General features: G+C 41.9%; 2 protein-coding genes across 2 annotated transcripts; both read right to left on the reverse strand.

Annotated features, from left to right (window-relative positions):
* Positions 1–70: 70 nt before the first annotated feature.
* Positions 71–20732, reverse strand: LOC147327545 (ATP synthase F(0) complex subunit k, mitochondrial-like). The gene is made up of 4 exons (XM_086295226.1): positions 20622–20732; positions 20477–20547; positions 390–482; positions 71–279 (listed from the first exon to the last, which is right to left on the reverse strand). The coding sequence occupies exons 2-4, from the start codon at positions 20543–20545 to the stop codon at positions 178–180; spliced, it is 264 nt and encodes an 87-aa protein (XP_086151352.1). The 5' UTR covers positions 20546–20547; positions 20622–20732; the 3' UTR covers positions 71–177.
* LOC147327546 (uncharacterized) lies at positions 5093–9086 on the reverse strand. The gene is made up of 3 exons (XM_086297338.1): positions 9045–9086; positions 8752–8837; positions 5093–7070 (listed from the first exon to the last, which is right to left on the reverse strand). Exons 1-3 carry the CDS (start codon positions 9084–9086, stop codon positions 6248–6250), a joined length of 951 nt encoding a protein of 316 aa, XP_086153464.1. The 3' UTR covers positions 5093–6247.
* Positions 20733–20952: the final 220 nt, after the last annotated feature.

The following is a 20952-nucleotide window of genomic DNA, read 5'->3' on the forward strand; positions in this document are numbered from 1 at the left end:
CGGATTTTGTTGCCGTTTCTGCAGCAGCAGACAGATTGTTCATTATATCAATGAATAATGATCAGACAAGCACGGACAAAGTATTTATTAACACTCTGTAACTTGCAGCTGACACATTTGAAGGTGCAGTACCGCTCGCATCACAGAGAAAAGGCATGACTGCAAGACATTAGCCTCTCAGGCCGAGGAGGTGGATGTCTGGTTTTCTTTTTTCTTCTGTCTAAGCATCAAGTAGGCAGCTGCCGTTACTGCAAAGATCCCATAAGTAGCCAAGACACACTGCAGAGAAGAGAAGGAAACATTTGGGATTGTGAGGAGTCGGCGCGCCTGTGTGTAATATCTCTATAAAGATGTGTGCGTGTGTATAAAAGTGTGTGCTGGTTAAGTACATTTCTGCGACCCTGCAGAGTGTAGCTATTAAAGTATTTCCTCCAACCCGTCAGTTCCACAGAAGAAGGGGCCTCAATGCCAAACAGCTGTCTCTAAAACACAGAAACAGTAAGAGGAAGTGCTGAGATCAGATCTGTGATATTTTTTGACACATTTCCAAGACGTTTTTAAAAAAACGTGCATTGAAAGATATAAAATAAAAGATGAAGAAAACAGAAAATAAAAGCTGGCAAACAAACACATACAATAGAAGCACATGATGAATGCCCTCAGAATTATGCAAACCCAGTCAGAACGAATGTGAAAGCACCAGATTAAATGATGAACAGACTTACGGAAAATAAACAAAAGGAAAACCCAATAACAAAGCTTGAGTAAGCGCACTCTGCGTTTTTTAATTAAGGAATTATTATTGTGTTTTTTCATGGAATCTAATAAAAGCTGCAATATGAAAACTTTATGAAGAAATTAAGCAATTTATTTTAGAAATAGATGATGTGGAACGTGCATACCTTTGCATGTAGAGGCACGTTTTTCTGTGAGTAGCGTGATAAAGCAACAGTGGGATTGCACACTTGTTACTAGCAGTGTTGGGACTAACGCGTTATTAAGTAACGCGTTACAGTAACTACGTTATTATTGTGGTAAGAGCACAGTAACTAGTTATTATGCCAAAACCGGGAACGCGTTACTCGTTACTGGGATTTAGATAGGCTCGTTATTCGTTACTTCCTGTGGTGGCTATCGCGGAGCTTCCACAGATTCAATAACATTAGCAAGTGGTGGAGGCCAGCAGGTGGATGAAGGAAAAGGGAGGCAAGAGGAGAGACCCGAAGTGGCCGCTGGTCTGTGAGTGTCAGGTGAACTGAACTTCAGGTAAGAAGTTATGACCTGCAGTCCATCTGGGTCAGATATGAACCAAGTTTAGGTGGAGTTTATTTTTGTTATGCTGAATTTTTCGTACTGCGTGCTAGCTAGCATGACGGAGTTTCTATACAGCTGGGTGGTGCTATGTTACTGATGTTGAACTTTATTTTGTTCATAAGGTTAATTATTAGAGTTGCCAACCGTCCTGTAAAAAACGGAATCGTCTCGTATTCAGAGAAAATATTAGTGTTTCGTATTGAGGTGAAAAGGAACAGTTTGTCCCGGACTTCAGCTACAATGAAAAAGACACAAAGCTGGAGTTATTCTGTGTTTACGCTGCACAGCTGCCTCTTCTTCTCTCATCCTCTCCCCCTCCCTCTCCTGTTTGTACTTCAATCATGAAACTGATCAATGATCAGCTGATCGGCTTTTCTCTCTTGTTTGTTTATCGCCCACTTTGCGCCAGAAAGAGGAAACCAGCGGATGTCGCGCTAAACAACAGCAGCACGTTTAAGCTTGATCAGCTGTTGTTAGAATTTATTTAATATTAATTTCTAGTATCAGCTGATGTTTGCTGGAGCCACAGCTGTAAAAGCTGCTGGTCATGATATCGGTTTGGTTATCTGGTGAGAGGGAAACATGAAGATGAAACCAGGAGATGTCCTTACTGAATCATCAGAGCTGTGATGGAGAAACAGGTTTACCTTTTAGGTCACATGAGTGAGTTGAAGGGAAGTTATGAACTGTTTCTGAGAGACAAATAACACCAGGATCCTTTTTTAGGTAGCTGACAGCTGGTAACTGTGCAGGGGCGGATCTAGTAAAGTGTTGCCAGGGGTCCATGTAGGGCATTAAAAGGGAAAGGGGGGGACAAGGAAATACTTTCTTATTCTCATTTAAAATGTCTCACTTTTAAAAAAATAATTATCTGAGTCTTACAACAAACGACTGATAGATTGATACATATATACCATCAGAACAGTGTACATCACTGTCACAGCAGTGTTTGTTTTCATTCAAAGGCTTTATGATTTTTCCTATAATGGTGGGCCGGCCTCTAGTCAAAATGCCCAGGACGATTTTTTTGTCCCAGTCCAGCCCTGTATGCAGCTCATCTGCAGTCTGGTGTTACCTACATCTTCCTATTCAGAAGGCAGAATTTCCGAGTTCTGAGTACAATCGAAAGCACCACGACTGTAGTTTTTGTGTTGGATGTAAAAAGCAGGCTAGGATAAAATCAGGCGTGGGATTTCTCTCGTGGAAATGTGCACATTATTTTTTCCTTTCTATTGGTAGGTGGCACAGTGCACTTGTGGCAAGTAAGCAAGCTAGAAGACTGGCAATCTTGCTGGGTATCCAGTTATGGAAGCAACACATTAACAAGAGAATTCTGAGTTAAACCAAAGTTACTTTCCCTAGTAACTAGTTACTCTGAAAGTAACGAGTAACTTGAAGTAACTGAGTTACTTTTGATAGAAGTAACTAGTAATGTAACTAAGTTACTAATTTAAAGTAACTTAGCCAACACTGGTTACTAGTAATTGAGATCACACCCAGCATACCGTCTGAATTTGATGAAGCTGATTTGGTCGTGAACCTGTACTATGTGACCCTAGCTCAGCTTCCACATCCATTAGCATTAAACTCTGTAGCAACATCCTAAGCGTTTTCCCTTAATAAACAAGCTAATAACATTTCTCAAGTCTACAAATTTCAATTATTACATTTTTTTAACTGCTACTTTTTTGTCTGTTGAGCAGTGGAAAAAAAAGGTGGTTGCTCTGGGTGAAAATTGGGCCTGTAGGTAACGTGGGTTATTTTAGGATCTTAGCATCTCATCTCTTTAAAGGTTAACAGCTGGTGACTGACTGCAAGACATTTTAAACTGGTGCTAAAACACTACCTGATATTTAGCATTTGATCTTATTTGGTCTGAGGTTCCTAAGGGGAACACCTCGTTTTGAAACTGTCAGATGACAAGCGAACGAACATATGAAATCTCACTTGTTAATAAGGTTAATAAATCAATAACAAGCAAAGAGACATCTCTAAATTCACAACCCTTGTTATGAGGATCTCTCTCAGATAAAATTTTGTAAAATGAAGAGAAATCTCTTTACCTCCTGGCCCAGTTTACCGTAATGTATTAGATAAAATGGGTCATTCATTTCAGTTAAAGTGGGACACCCTTTGAAATGTATTGTGATGATTCCTTTTATTAAAATGATTTATATTGTTAATATATTTGATTGCTGCATGTGTCACATGCCTTTTTTTCCCCCTATTGAGTTTTTTTTTTTTACCAATCGTGTCGGTGTATGCTAGTGGGCACAAATACACAGGAGCTCAGGTTCACTAAATAAGAAATGAAAAGGAGAGGGTGAAAGAGGCATGCTGATAAAGACGAGACAGATGCAGAAGTGGGGTTGAAAACAATGGCAAGAGTGAAAGGGAAAGCAAGAAAGGGAAAGGAAGGTTTACAAGACGGGATGTGAGATCAACTGTGAACTATGGTTTGGAGATGGTAACACCCACAAAAAAACAGGAAGCCAAGCTAAAGATAAGATTTTCACTGGGATCAACAAGAATTAACATTATATAGACATTATATGGACATTGGACCTTATAAATGAGCATATTAGAGGGACAGCTCAGGTCGAGCCGTTTGGAGACATAACTATAGAGGCAAGGTTGAGATGGTTTGGACATTTGCAGAGGAAGCAAAGAGGATATCAGGGGTGTTTAAATGATTTTTAAAAATTGGGTGGCAAATGGGGGAGGGGAGCAAGTTCAAGCTCATATGCAGCCCTGAGTCCTACTGCAGAGTTATTATGTGAAAAGCGGACCTGAATAACAATTTAAACATAATCTTGTTGACTTTTGAGGGTAAAAAAGTAATTAGACGTTTTACCTAAGTAAAAGTTACAATCATTCACATATGTAATGACACTTGAGTAATATACATGATGTTACTGGAATATAATTATTGATTTTTTGATGTGTATATCTCTTTATTGTTAAAGCCGTCAAAGACTTTAATTGCTTAAATATTGTACTTTGATCAATTGTAATTTAAGTAATCTGCAAAAATATTAAGTAAAGAAAGCTTTAAAATAGTTTGGTACAAAGTGCAACAATCACATTCAGAATAGAGACAAAAAAGAAAAAAAGGAAAGCAGCATAGTAGTACACAGTAGCGGTTTTAGATATGGGCGACACGGGCGGTTGCCCGGGGCGGCATCGTGGTGGGGGGCGGCATCACGGGCATCGGCCAAAAAAAAAAAAAAAAGCTTGTACTCATGCTCCCCCGACGTCAACCAGCGCACATTGGGAATGGCATAGGCACCGATCGGTTTTCTATCACCCATTTGCTGGGAGTAAGGACGCCCTTCGTTTGCGAGGTGCGCCTGCTGCTTGCGGCGCAGTGAGGAGAGGGCGGGGCGGCGAGGGATTTTCTGACCGGCTGGAGCAGCATCTAATAACCAACTCGCAAAGTAAAACAAAATAAAAATAAACCAACAAACAAGAAAACACCAGACATTATAATACAGATTTATAATTTGCACCAATGTTTTTTCGAAATTCTATACACGAAAAGTGAGCGCGAGAGCCCTCGGTGCGCCTGCTTGCTGCTGAAGTCAAAGTAACTTTGTCATCTCCGCTACATACAGTCCAGTATATAGAGCAGGGGTCCCCAATCCCAGTCCACGAGGGCCGGTGTCCCTGCAGGTTTTAGATGTGTCCTTGATCCATCACAGCTGATTTAAATGGATAAATTACCTTCTCAACATGTCTTCAGTTCTCCAGAGGTCTGGTAATGAACTAATCATGTGATTCAGGTGTGTTGACCCAGGTTGAGATCTGAAACCTGCAGGGACACCGGCCCTCGTGGACTGGGATTGGGGACCCCTGATATAGAGAGACGAGACACGACAAGGCTCCAGCATCGGCGAGCCACTGTCAATATGTGACATATTGAAATCGCGTTTGAATTTGCGCTTGTTTTTTGCTTTCACTTTGCAATCGCGCGAACTGTGTATAGAGAGCGACAGCACTGATTGGTGACTGATGATAATTTGTGCACCAATTCCTCTGACATCGTCTTATTAATCGTTAGCTTACTATGCAAACATGACAAGTGAAATCTCCCGCAGCAAGCTTAAACATGTGAGAGGTTGATCGCGCAGAGAATCGCTGAGCTTATGTGAGTGTGTGTGTAAAAGCAGCAGGATATATATTTTAGTTCTGCTGAGCCAAATAAGACAGGTCAGGGTGAAGAAGTGACAGCCAAAGAAAAGCTTACCACAAAACGGAGAAGTTATGACAAATGAGACTATAAGGCAAAAAGAAAGTGCAGCTTTATGGTTTCATGGACAAAAGAATTTCTGTGGCTGCAATATGACGAGCTAAATAACCAGGGCTGCACATAAGTGGTCCACAGGTGCGCATTCGCTGTCAAAATAAAAAACGCGCACAAGATAAGAAGTTAATATTATATAATTATACAATATTATACTTTAATGTATAATATTGTAAAGGAAACAAAACATCAATCAAAAAATTGCTCTCTTTTTTTATTCGGGCTACTTAAATTTATTTTGGGCTACCAAAAACTGAAGAGTCCCTGCCCGAAGGGCTACCAGGGATTTTGAAATTTTGCGAGCCCTGAGATATATTAATTTTTTTTATTACTTTTTTGTTTCAGCAACATACAATTTAAAAACTGTACTTTTGAGTTAAAATATATATTTATAATTTTAATAAATGACAAATTAAAAAGGCATGAACATTTTTTTGTATCGAAAAAATATCGAACCGTGAATTTTGTGTATCGTTGCACCCCTAATACACACACACACACACACACACACACACACACACATATACACGTACATACACATGTATGTACATACACATACATACACATCAAATCTCGATGTTGATTTTGTAAATTTCCATGCGAGCAGCCCAGGAGAATTTTCAGGCTGCCCTAAAACTCCGACACTGGCCTCTCGATCTCCCGTTGGAGAGCCGCGAGCCTCCCCATGATGGTATCAAACTTCTGTTCCATGGTGTTGTCGTTCTTTTGATTCTGAGACCTCACAGCAGCAGTGATCCGTTCCGCGATGTCTTCCAACTGTTGCTCAAGGGTCCCATTTTGAGCAGGCCTCTCTCTGATGTATCCCCCCATACGCTCAATGTTGTTGCTTTGAGCCTTCACAGCCGATGCAAGCGTCTCCAAGGTGTTAACCATATTACGTTCGTTGTGAGAGGTCGCGCCTCGTCCCGTCGCTTCGATTCCAGCGGGCAGCCTTGGGGGGGTTTGAACAGCTGGTTCCGCTCTCTTATTTCTGTGGTAAACCAGGGCTAAGCCAACTCCGATCAGCAAGAACCCTGTTATCACGGTTCCGAATAGATAGATATCTTCAGCGTCCTCGATCGACAGTCCCGCCAGGCACACGACCCTCCAGTTCTGCCACCCGTCCATCGTGTATCCGGCAGGGAAAGTCCCTCCAGGGCACTCAGGCTCTCCCGAGCCCAGACTTCTCGTTGAGAAAAGGGTGTCAATAGCATTCAGAGACCAGTTCTCTGAATGCTGAGAAAAGTCAAGCGTGCAGCTGCCAAGATGCCACTTGCCACCAGTTTGGCCATATTTCAGAGCTGCAACATCACTGGAGTGCCCAAAAGCACAAGGTGTGCAATACTCAGAGACATGGCCAAGGTAAGAAAGGCTGAAAGACGACCACCACTGAACAAGACACACAAGCTGAAACGTCAAGACTGGGCCAAGAAATATCTCAAGACTGGTTTTTCTAAGGTTTTATGGACTGATGAAATGAGAGTGAGTCTTGATGGGCCAGATGGATGGGCCCGTGGCTGGATTGGTAAAGGGCAGAGAGCTCCAGTCCGACTCAGACTCCAGCAAGATGGAGGTGGAGTACTGGTTTGGGCTGGTATCATCAAAGATGAGCTTGTGGGGCCTTTTCGGGTTGAGGATGGAGTCAAGCTCAACTCCCAGTCCTACTGCCAGTTTCTGGAAGACACCTTCTTCAAGCAGTGGTACAGGAAGAAGTCTGCATCCTTCAAGAAAAACATGATTTTCATGCAGGACAATGCTCCATCACACGCGTCCAAGTACTCCACAGCGTGGCTGGCAAGAAAGGGTATAAAAGAAGAAAAACTAATGACATGGCCTCCTTGTTCACCTGATCTGAACCCCATTGAGAACCTGTGGTCCATCATCAAATGTGAGATTTACAAGGAGGGAAAACAGTACACCTCTCTGAACAGTGTCTGGGAGGCTGTGGTTGCTGCTGCACGCAATGTTGATGGTGAACAGATCAAAACACTGACAGAATCCATGGATGGCAGGCTTTTGAGTGTCCTTGCAAAGAAAGGTGGCTATATTGGTCGCTGATTTGTTTTTGTTTTGTTTTTGAATGTCAGAAATGTATATTTGTGAATGTGGAGATGTTATATTGGTTTCACTGGTAAAAATAAATAATTGAAATGGGTATATATTTGTTTTTGTTAAGTTGCCTAATAATTATGCACAGTAATAGTCATCTGCACACACAGATATCCCCCTAAAATTGCTGAAACTAAAAACAAACTAAAAACGACTTCCAAAAACATTCAGCTTTGATATTAATGAGTTTTTTGGGTTCATTGAGAACAAGGTTGTTGTTCAATAATAAAATTATTCCCCAAAAATACAACTTGCCTAATAATTCTGCACTCCCTGTATGTACATACACGTACATACACATGTACGTGTATGTACATACACGTACATGTGTATGTACGTACACACGTACACACGTTTGGTTATACTTACCATGGTGTCCATGTTGTGCATTCAGGTCCTATATGTGAGACAGGTGTATGGGAAGGGCCGCCCACTACTTCCTGTTTATATAGGGTCATGAGGTCAATGATTGGATCACTGGGTGTAACCAAATGGAGGGTTTTTCATTTTGTATAGTATTGTTTGTTTTCTTTAAAGTAGCCTTTTGAGTTATATTGTATGCAGTGTTTTACTTTACAAACTATTTAGTTGAGTAAATGAGTTTGTCAGTTTCATGCATGACTTTATTCCTGTTCTTTGTTTAGAATTGTATTATTTGGTTTGACCTATTTTGTTTCAATGGTAGGGACTAACGAGGTCAGGTATGGGCAAAGTCTTGTATAAAGCCAGTGGGATTTTTGCATGCCTGATTGATTGTTTATGGTAAAAGGGAAAATAAAAGAACTTCAATCGTCTGCTAATGCTATTTACTTATCACCTTCCTTGCTGCTTAAGTTATGCTACATCACATATGTACATGTATGTACATGTACATGTATGTACACACATACACACATACACACATACATACATACATACACATACACAAAAGGATATATATACAAAGGATGCTGAACATGAAGCTGTCAGGCAGAAAGCAAAAATGAAGACCACAGAGGAGGTTCGTGGATGTAGTGAAGGAGGACCTGTAGAGGCTTGGTGTGACAGAGGACGATGCTACAGACAGAGCAGAAGGCAGATTATCCACTATGGCAAACCCTGAAGGGAGCAGCTGAAAGAAGAAGATGAGTGTGAAAACAAAGGAATAGAGAGGATCGAGAGGAGACAGAAAGGATGTCTGCAACAGAGGGGCCAAAAAACTACAATCGTTAGGCAGAGGAGAGGATGGAAACTCCCACATACTTGAATGGTTGTTACGGCCGCTGGCCTCAGGTGGCCCCGCCTTCCTCCATGGAAGCTACAGTGCTCCAGGACTCACGGGGGATTGGCTGGCCCGGACATATGCCCGCCCCAACTTCATGCGGATCCTGTAAATGACCTCATTAATATTTGGTAAAGTGTTTTGTAAACTTATGAGTGGCTATTATATTGTTGGAGTGAATGCTTTTATTTTGAAAGTCACAGAGCGACAAGGTGCCGTAAATCAAGTGGCGTAAACCATATGGCAGAAGCGCGAGTTTTAATGCACAGAGAGAGAGAAGGTGTGCTCTATGGTTAATGGACGGGAATGGGAAAAAGAACGGCTATTAAGGTGCAACACTGAGTCGAAAGCAGTTTCTTAGCACCTGGTTGATGAGGGAACAAGGTTTGTAACAAAGTTTGTCCTGTAGATATGTATTTTGTTGTTTTACGGAGCATATAGCTGCTGACCGCTACTAAGCATAAAGGCTAAGTTTTCACCCACTAGAGGGCGCTAACGTACCTCGTCATGTTTAGGCAGCGATGCAACGATTTCCCTGTTATATGCAATAATTTACAAGTTTTAGTGTTATTTGTTATGTAAGGTAAGGAGAATTAATTTGTGATTAATGAATAAGTCAAAAGGTTAAAGGTAACACACTGTTTGATTTACTAATAGTCTTTTATTCTGTATGTTGTAGCTCTTACGGTGTGTTCACATACACGGCTGTTTAATAAAAGGATTGTGAACCATCAGTTTGAGAGACCATCTTTTCAACCGGGGATGCTACAGTAAGAGCTTGACCCCAGCTGAGAAGAGCTCCATCCCACGCTCAGCATCGAGGTCCCAGTTCCACAGCTCCACACAAAGTCTTCTGGGATCTGATGGTCAACTAAATTGCCCCGTCCTCAGCATGGAAGCATCTAAAGAAGAGACAGAGTTTGCGGAGGATCCCAAGGCCAATGAGGAAGAGGAGCCTCCACACTCTGTTCGTCGAAGGAGGCCTACTGAAAAAATGCAAGCGTATCAGGAGGAGGAGGCCCACAAGAAAGAAAAACGGCTTCTCAAAGTTTATGATGAATGGAAAAAACAAGTACGTAAAACACGAGAGCAATTAAAAGGAGACTTGACAAACAATCAAATTGCTTCACTCATGGACATGTTAGAGAATGAAAAGGAGAATGTCATAAAGTTGTATATGGAAATTAGAGAAAACATTACTCCCTCGAGTGGCACAAGGCGACTCATAGACGCATGTGAAGCAGTCACCAGAGACATTATCAAGATTGCTCATGAAAGACTCTCAGGCATAGATGACTATGATAGGGACAAGGTAAAGATACGTCTCCGTGAGCTTCTTGAGCCAGACTATGCTCAGTCCATTTACAGTTCCTCAGTCACGCACTCAAGTAAAAACTCTTCTGCCAGTAAGTCATACTCTGCAATGTCAGTAGTAGCTGTTAAAAGAGCAGAGGCTGCAGCAGAGTTAGCAGCCAAAGAAGCAGAGTATGAGGTGTTATTAGAGGAGGAAAAACAAAAGGAAAAGATTCAGCTTTTAGAAGAAAGGCAAAGAAAGGAGCTCGAATCTCAAAGGCGTGAGCTAGAGAAACTGAAGGCTGAAAAGGAGTTAAAGGCTGCACGAGCTAGACTAAGGACCTATGACACTGAGATAAAGAGTGAAATCAGTGCCTCTGATGTTGACTATAGTAACACTGCTCAGAAAGCCCCCACAGTTTCTAATCTCAGTAAAGTCCCTGACAACAATGTAGTGTCTACCTCACTTCCACAAACAGATGTCCTCTACTTAGCACAAGCAGTACTGGATAGTGTTGCATTGAACAGACTGCCAGTGCCAGAGCCCTCCACGTTCACAGGTGACCCAATACAATTCATAGAGTGGAAAGCTTCCTTTACTGCTCTCATTGATAAAAGGAACATCTCACCTGCTGACAAACTGCACTACTTAAAGAAATACATAGGAGGTCCAGTTCGACAAACGCTTGATGGCATCTTCTATAGAAACGACAGCGAAGCATACAGAGATGCATGGGAGCGTCTCAACCACAGGTATGGACATCATTTGTGGTACAGAGGGCTTTCAGAGAAAGACTGGCAAAATGGCCAAAGATCCAAACAAATGACTCCACAGGATTCAGGGCATTTGCTGATTTCATTCAAACATGTCACGAGGCCATGCCCCACATTGAAGGCTTAAGCATTCTCAACGATTGTGAGGAGAACCAAAAACTCGTTCAAAAGTTACCAAACTGGGCGGCTGCAAGTTGGAATCGTCAGGCCACTCAGTTTATGAAAGAAAGTGGGAAGTTTCCAGGTTTAAAGGACTTTGCCAAGTTCATGTCTTCTGAAGCAGAGATCATGTGCAACCCGATTACATCATTTCAGGCTCTCCACTCTGCAAACTTCACCACCGACACTGGTAAGGGCTGCCAAAAGGACAAAAGGCCCACCTCTAGTGTTCTCCATACCCAGGCGATAACTGAGACTGAAAATAAAGGTCCAAATGTTAAGGCCCCATGCATGTTCTGTCAAAACAACGGACATAAACTTCACAGTTGTCCACAGTTCAATGGAATATTGCTTGAGGAACGAAGGAAATATATAAAGGAGAAGAAACTCTGTTATGGTTGTCTCAAACCTGGACACAGCGCAAAGAACTGTAATTACAGACTTGTATGTGAAGTGTGTAAGAAAAAACATCCTACCTGTCTGCACGACTTCAACTATAACAATGATAAATCAGCCTCAAACCAGCCACAAACTCAGATCAGCACAGAACAGGCTGCAACCACCCTGTCTCTGAATGCAGAAGCCAGTGAACAGTGCGTGAGCACCTCCATGATTGTACCAGTATGGGTTTCTTCAGAGCAACATCCAGGTACAGAAAGGCTTGTTTATGCCCTCCTAGACACGCAAAGTGACACCGTGTTCATTGACCAAGATGTGTCTAATAACCTCCAAGCTAAGGCTACCCCAATAAGGTTGAAGCTCACTACACTGCTTGGTAAGGATGTTGTTGTGCCAAGCGAACGCATCTCAGGTCTCAAGGTAAGAGGCTATAACTCCTCAGAAATGATTGAACTCCCTCCTGCTTACACTAAAGAATGTATACCAGTTAACCGCTCTCACATTCCTACCTGTGAAACGGCAAGGCGGTGGAATCATCTCAAGGAAATAAGGAACGAGATTCCTCCACAGCTAGAATGTGAAGTCGGCCTTTTAATTGGCTACAGTTGCTCTAAGGCATTAGCTCCAAAGCAGGTAATCTTAGGAGGCGAGAACGAACCCTATGCAGTTCGCACAGCATTGGGCTGGAGTATTGTAGGCCCGACATCATCTTATGGTGACTCTTCTAGCATGTCTACTGTGTGTCACAGAGTTGCAGTTAAAGAGCTTCCCCTAGTGACTCCGGCTGATGTAATCAAGGTCCTTGAGTCTGACTTTAAGGATAACGACAAGGATAACAAGTCAGTGTCTCAAGATGACATTCTCTTTCTCAACATGTTAAAGGAAGGCATTTACAAAAACACTGAAGGACATTATGAAATGCCACTTCCATTTAAGGAGAGACCCCTCCTACCAGACAATAAGCAAATGGCCACTGTGCGGCTTCAAAGCCTCAAAACCAAACTGTCAAAAGACCAAAGTTACAAGGAACAGTATATAAAGTTCATGAGTGAAATATTGGAAAGGGGTGATGCAGAGGAAGTGCAGAATGAAGCTAAAGAAGGAGAAAGATGGTATATTCCTCACCACGGGATATATCACCCCCAAAAACCAGACAAACTCAGAGTAGTGTTTGACGCCTCCGCAAAATACAGAGGTACCAGTCTTAATGATCATTTGCTGTCAGGCCCAGATTTGCTGAATAGCCTTAATGGTGTTCTCATCAGGTTTAGAAGGCATCAAGTTGCATTATTATGTGACATTGAAAAAATGTTCCACCAATTTCACGTGTATGAAGCAGACAGAGACTATTTAAGATTTTTATGGTGGAAAAATGGCGCAATGAACACTGAGCCCCAAGAGTTTCGGATGAAGGTGCACCTTTTCGGTGCTACGTCCTCACCAGGGTGTGCAAATTATGGATTAAAGCATCTTGCTAAAGAAAACGAGACACAGTTTCCTCTTGCATCTCAATTTATAATGAAGGATTTCTATGTGGACGATGGTGTAACGAGCACTCCAAGTGTCAAAGAAGCAATACAGCTCGCTCAGGAGGCTCAGACACTCTGTGCGTCAGGTGGCCTCAGACTACACAAGTTTGTAAGTAATGACAAAACTGTGTTAGAAAGCATTCCAGCATCTGAACGTGCCTCCCCACAGCAAGCATGTGACCTGGCGTTTAATGACTCTAAACTTGAAAGAGCACTAGGCATTCACTGGCACATTGGCTCAGACACACTCAGGTTTCGTTTTCGCCCCAATGTTCAACCTGCTACAAGGCGTGGCATCCTATCTATGGTTGCATCCCTTTATGACCCATTAGGATTCATCTCTCCTTTTGTACTAACAGGCAAAAGAGTGCTTCAAGAGACATGCAAACAAGGCACAGGCTGGGATGATCCCCTTCCAAGCGAATTAAGGCCAATGTGGGATAACTGGAACAGTGACTTGAAGAACTTAGAGAAAATCGTAATACCACGCTGTTATGTCCCTAAAGACTTTGGCCCAATTGTAAAAACAGAGTTGCATCACTTTTCTGATGCAAGTTCATACGGCTATGGTCAGTGTTCGTACTTAAGACATGTAAACAAAGATGATAAAGTGCATTGTGCTTTAGTCACAGCAAAGACCAGAGTTGCTCCCATCAAGGTAACAACAATACCAAGACTCGAACTGACCGCTGCTGTTGTCTCCATTACTGTAAGTAGCATGTTAAAAGATGAGCTTGGATTGACACAGATAGAGGAGTATTTCTGGACGGACTCTAAGGTAGTTTTAGGCTACATTAATAATGATGCAAGACGTTTTCACACATTTGTCTCCAATAGAGTTCAGAGGATAAGGCTCAACAGCTCTCCCCAGCAGTGGAGATATGTCCCTTCTGAGGAAAATCCTGCAGACATTGCCTCTAGAGGTTCAGGTGCAAGTGAGCTCATCATATCCAACTGGTTCAAAGGGCCACAGCTTCTATGGGAAAAGGAAATACCTCCACCTGCTGACATCGACATGAACATACCACTTGGAGACCCAGAGGTTAAGAAGGTGCAGGCACTGAACACGCTCAAAACAGAGAAAAAAGGTTTATCAGACAAGTTAACAAAGTTTTCCTCATGGTACAAAGCCACCCAAGCCATAGCTCGACTCATTCGCTGTGCCAAGGGAGACAAAACAACAGGCCACAGTACAGTACAAGAAAGACAAAATGCACAATGTGTTATTCTAAGAGACACACAAGCAAGTGAATATGCAGAGGAGATAAGGTTGCTAAAGAACGGGAAACCACTTCCACACAAAAGTAAACTGTTTCAAATGGACACTTTTCTTGATACTGATGGACTCCTTAAGGTGGGAGGAAGACTTAAAGATGCTTCATTCTCCTCAATACTGAAACACCCAGTGATAGTTCCAAAAGGTCACCATGTCACTCAACTAATAATAGATCATTTCCACAGTAAGGTGCAGCACCAAGGGAAAGGTTTTACAATCAATGAGATCAGAGTGAATGGATTTTGGATTCCAGGCATCAACAAGGCCGTAGCAAATTTTATACACCACTGTGTGAAGTGTCGCAAACTCAGAAGAGGCACAGAGGAACAAAAGATGTCTGATCTCCCAACGCAGCGCTTAGATCCATCTCCACCCTTTACATTCTGTGGAATGGACTGTTTTGGTCCTTTTCTAACCAAACAAGCTCGCAAAGAGCACAAGCGTTATGGACTTCTTTTTACATGCCTTTGCTGCAGAGCAGTGCACATAGAAATGTTGGACAACATGACTACAGACGCCTTTATCAATGCGCTCCGCTGTTTTATAGCCATAAGAGGAGCAGTCAGTGAGATTAGATGCGATCAAGGAAGCAACTTTGTCGGAGCCAAAAATGAGCTACAAGAAGCTTTAAAACAAGTGGACTCCAATCGCATTACCACATTTCTTGCAGAGAAGCAGTGTGACTTCAAAATGCACACTCCTCATTCAAGCCATACAGGAGGTGTATGGGAAAGACAAATCAGGACAGTTCGAAACATTCTGCGCTGCACAATTTCACTTTCATCTGGCAGAATGGATGACGCATCGTTAAGGACATTCTTTTATGAGGCAATGGCGATTGTCAACAGCAGGCCTCTAACGGTGGACAACCTAAGTGACCCAAGCAGCCCAGAGCCCTTGACGCCAAATCACCTGCTTACTATGAAATCAAAGATATCCCTGCCCCCTCCAGGCACATTCATCAAAGAGGATATTTACGCACGTAAAAGGTGGCGGCAGGTGCAGTACTTATCAGAACAGTTTTGGTCACGTTGGAAAAGGGAGTATCTATCCAACATCGCAACAAGACAGAAATGGCACACTCCAAGGAGAAACTTGAAAGTTGGAGATGTTGTCATGGAGAAGATGGATGATCTACCCCGCAATGAATGGAGATTAGCACGTGTAATGGACACAGTAACTGACAAAGACGGACTTGTAAGAAAAGTAAGGATTTGCTTCGGAGAAAGGAAGACTGAGAAGGGACAATGTTCAAGTAAACGTTCTATAGTGGAACGCCCAGTGCAGAAACTGGTTTTGCTATTAGAGACTGTTTAACTGTATTCTAAAGTTTAAGGTTCAATGGAACTATGTGTTATCATACAGTTTAATGGTTACGGGTCATTTCTTCATTAGGAAATCATTATCGCTTCAGTTAATTCCCAGTTAAGCTCTTAATGATTTGGTGGGAGTGTAAATGACCTCATTAATATTTGGTAAAGTGTTTTGTAAACTTATGAGTGGCTATTATATTGTTGGAGTGAATGCTTTTATTTTGAAAGTCACAGAGCGACAAGGTGCCGTAAATCAAGTGGCGTAAACCATATGGCAGAAGCGCGAGTTTTAATGCACAGAGAGAAGGTGTGCTCTATGGTTAATGGACGGGAATGGGAAAAAGAACGGCTATTAAGGTGCAACACTGAGTCGAAAGCAGTTTCTTAGCACCTGGTTGATGAGGGAACAAGGTTTGTAACAAAGTTTGTCCTGTAGATATGTATTTTGTTGTTTTACGGAGCATATAGCTGCTGACCGCTACTAAGCATAAAGGCTAAGTTTTCACCCACTAGAGGGCGCTAACGTACCTCGTCATGTTTAGGCAGCGATGCAACGATTTCCCTGTTATATGCAATAATTTACAAGTTTTAGTGTTATTTGTTATGTAAGGTAAGGAGAATTAATTTGTGATTAATGAATAAGTCAAAAGGTTAAAGGTAACACACTGTTTGATTTACTAATAGTCTTTTATTCTGTATGTTGTAGCTCTTACGGTGTGTTCACATACACGGCTGTTTAATAAAAGGATTGTGAACCATCAGTTTGAGAGACCATCTTTTCAACCGGGGATGCTACAGATCCGAGCCTGTCAGACTACGCACACCATTGGCTGCCGCAGGAGCCTGGAGTACGACGGACAAGTGACACAGCTGTCTGCAGTTATGACAAGTGACACAGCTGACTGCAGTTAACGGATAGTATAAAAGGCTGAGGAGTCTTCATTCGTCGAGGGACTTGTTGATTTGAACAGACTGTACAGAGAGTCCCTCCCTTTTGCCTTCTGCCTGTGTTTTGTGTTGCCTCCTGCGAGACGTTTAGTAGAGCAGTGCTCTACTGGTGCTATTAATCGTGGTGTTTGTTTAAAGTTTCTCTGCTGCCTAGTGAGTTGTTTCACTAACGGATTTCAGTTGTGTTAATAAACCTTATGTTTGTCGTCCTAACTCCTTGGTCTCTGGGCTCGTTTATGTTACGTCCGCTGCCGCCTAGCAGAGCCGGGCCGTAACAATGGTTTGTTGGGGTGAGTTATTACACTGTTGTCAAACCAAAATGATCCTAAAGTGCCTTATTTTCACTTTGCAGTCAAACTGGCCCAACCTGAACATCATTTCCAAACCTGTAGGGCCTGAACAGTTCTATTTCGTTACACCAATTCAATGCAAAAACATTAAAAGCAGTAGTTATTAAATATCAAACCTTTGGAGTCAACAGACTCCAAAAAAGTGACAGAATATAAGCAGCATATTTTATCGATCACTTTTATTCCTAAAACGATAAATTAGAATCCATATATACAACTCTAAACAGCGAATGCTACGCTACAGTCAGGCCACTGTTAGCTATCTTAGCACAAAAAGAGGGAAACTGCTAGCTTGGCTCTGTAAAAAGCAAACAAATGTGAGAACCCGCATTTGTAAAACTCGCAAACTGCCATACCACATCTCATTTGCATCATGCATACGAAAAACCAAGGTGTGAAACCGACTAAGCTGTGGTTTTACAGCCAGTGGTGAGTGGACTTCAGCCAGGCAGCACTTTGTGCTAAACAAAGCTTACTTTATCACATGGTTTGTGTTTCATACTCAGCTAGCATGAGAGGAAAAAAACAAAACAAAAAACATAGATATACTTTACCAGCACTTTAAGCCCGTGAGCTTTATGTGATTGTCGTTTACATCCAAACTAATCCTGTGCTTGATAAATGTCAGGACGGTTATTGTTGTCTGTCTGATTACCCAGACTTGGGACAACAATTAGGCGTTTGTCACATGCACTGATTTCCATGAAGGGAACCATTCATCTAGAACATCAGGTTTACAGTAAACTACGAGGAAATGAAAGAATTCTTGTGAAGAGGGAAATAGTTTCCCATTACGAACATTAGATAAAGTGAGCCAGGGTCGAGGAGGGACACAATGCTCCTCTTCATCTTGCTGATTTGTCCTGCCGCTATGGTTCATATTATTAACGTAGCAGAGAGGAAACTCTTGTTCCTCCTGAAACCTTATACGTGAAACCACGTCAATAAAAGTTGAAAAAGTGCAACTGAAATAATTTTTGAAAATCAGCAGTGAGCTTGTTTTGTTTTTCTTCTTCTTGTGGTTACAACAGTAGTCTTATATCCACCTTCCCCTTCAAACAGACAAACGGAGCCTGAAACAACAACAGCTGAAACCAGCATCAGCTCTACAGCTGGAAGGAGCCGGTGTATGAAAACTGAAGTCAAACTCCTGTTGATATGTACAAGTATAGTACTACTATTAATGAAAAATACCAAATGTAACAGTCTTGCCTAATATTTACATGACAATTAAACAAACATCATATCCCACAGTTCCTGAACTTCGTGGGTTAAGGGTGACAGCTTGACAGAGGAGGGGAGCTCGCTATGCTGTCCAGTTCTGTGGGGTATTTGAGTCAAACATTACAGATGGCACACAATAAGAAAGAATATAAAGCTAGATCTATATACAAACAAGTTAAAAAAAAAAACTCAAACACTTTGTCTATATGGTTTTTAAATTGTAGCTTTCATTAAGGAATGAACTACAATATCACTGAGACTGAAATGAAAAACATCCTGTCTTCTGTTTATTTTCTCTTGAATCAATCGCTTAGTAACTTTGAAACTGCTTACAGTCAGCATTTTATGTTTTACTACTACTAATAATAACGCATCATATGACAACGGGAATCTGTGGTTCCCTTTTACACAGTTTAAAAGTAGCCCGGCCACCTCACAGTGGTGTCTTCTGCACTGCCAGCACAGGGGGCAGCACTGAGCACATTACAGCTCCAGTACAGAAGCAAGCCCTAACCCCGGGGTGTCCAACTCCAAGCCTCAAGGGCCGGTGTCGTGCAGGTTTTAGATGTGTCCTTGATCCAACACAGCTTATTTAAATTGCTAAATTACCTCCTCAACATGTCTTGAAGTCCTCTATTGGCCTGGTAATGAACTAATCATTTGATTCAGGTGTGCTGGCCCAGGATGATATTTAAAACCTGCAGGACACCGGCCCTTGAGGCCTGGAGTTGGACATCCAAGCTCACTGACACTTTTCACCAGCACAAACCAACAGTTAAAGGCATATATTATTCTTACTTGTGTACTTCATGTATATAATGAAAATATACGAGTGGCTGCTCCCTTTAACAAAGAGTACTTCATGCATATGTGTAGGACTAAAAAGCAGATCCACAAGTGTTCAGATAAAATTGACTGCTGCCCCCAAGTGGTCAAACTAAAGGATTGCAAACATTGATTAAATGAATGAAGGAATAAATAAGTTTATAGTTAACATTTTAGCATCTAAATAATATGTTTGCATACATGCTGAGCCAAATAAAGAAACCATTTTAAATGTTTTAGTCTATTTATATTTTATTTTTAGATAAACATCTATGCCGGAAATGGCACCTTGTTACTTAAAGGAGAAGTCTTTTAAAATATATTAATCAGAGGAGCTGGCATCTAGAAGGTACTAAGAAATTATAAATGCCACCAAACAAACAAACAAATAAATAAATAAACAATTTACATTGACATTTAAGAGGCTAATAAACAGGTCTTTATTTTATAATCTAAAAAAAACCCCAAACTCTCTAGTCTGATCCATCATCACAGTAACACTTCAGGCATATCGATCAGTCCAGTCAGGAAGCAAAAGCCATTGTGACTCGGTGGGACCTGCTCTGTGCAGCTCACCTAGCACAGCTGGCAGGTGCGCCTCTGGTGCTGCATTCTCTTTACTCACTGAGCACATACGACAGATGTGAAAGAGCCTGCAGATGCAGCTGAATTATGCAACATCTTCCTGCATGACCGTTTTTTAGCAGTGCGTCTGAGAAGACCTCCACGTGTTAGCCGGCGGTGCCCTGACTGCTTTTAGGTTCCAGGATGAAATCCTCAGACACGAATTTCAGACCTAACACTTGTGCAGTGGGGCCCCGGGTCCTCCTGGTGCAGATTCTGATCTTTAAGGAAATTCCCCACAACCCCATTCATTGTTTAATCTGTCTGTAGTACAGTTACAGGCATGTATGATGTAAGTCTTACTGGGATTTTTGGATGATTTTAGTTTCCATGGACTGTTTTTAGCCCAAGTTTTAAGGATCCGTCTTTTTTGTTGCCCTCTGTATATTCTTTTAATAGCTGGTCTGTTTCCTGCCTCTTTCAGTTGAATTTCACTTGTACAGAATAGCAGCCAAATACAATCTTACATAATAAAGTCAAAGGTAATAAAGACGTTGTGCTGCTTGTGGAAATGTGCTTCATTCACTGGGCAGATCCATCAAAGAAGACAAAGCAGGACAAAGGTAACTGCTGTTGCTGCTTACTGATGACACTATAACACATAAATGATAACCTAAACATTAAGACCCCCCTTAATGTTTATTATAGACCCCCGCCCCCCCTCCCGTTTGTCTTTTAAACCCCTTCATATCCATTCTGTTACAGCTAAATCCCCCTCCACCGCATGCACCGTTTCATTTCACCTGGAAATCCCCGGATCAAGCCCCCTTCCTACCTTCACCTCTGTTACCAAGTGTCCAAAGCTGGTGAGGGGGATCCTCGTTTTAACAGGTGACGTCGGCATGACTGAGGAAAACACAAAGTTATTTTCCCTTTTCACACATTCACTACAGCCTGAGCTTCGTCTAGGTGATACTTACCGCAGGTTCAAGGGTGGGAGAGACGCTTACACAACAATCGGACGTGTGGAAACTGTTCCGTACAGGTTTAACGGACAGCACCCACTGACCAACCACGTGGTTTTGCTTAGAGTATTAACCAATAGTCTGTGGCCTGGTGGGAGGAGCTCGCCCACAGTTACGCAAACAAAAACCGGTGGAATTTGCTTTTCTTTGACTGAGCCACTAGAAGGCGGGAGACTACAATTTATGTGGTCCTGCAGACATGCCCAGCCAATGAAGCTATAAAATATTATTTTTATTTATTTATTTAAGTTATTTTTAAATGAACCTTTATGCTGGGAATGCCACC

The sequence above is a fragment of the Aulonocara sp. 'chitande type north' Nkhata Bay genome, linkage group LG6 (genome assembly GCF_057382095.1).
Source record: "Aulonocara sp. 'chitande type north' Nkhata Bay isolate Kocher_YH1m ecotype deep benthic linkage group LG6, A_spYH_male_GT1.1, whole genome shotgun sequence".
In the NCBI taxonomy this organism is placed as follows: domain Eukaryota; kingdom Metazoa; phylum Chordata; class Actinopteri; order Cichliformes; family Cichlidae; genus Aulonocara; species Aulonocara sp. 'chitande type north' Nkhata Bay.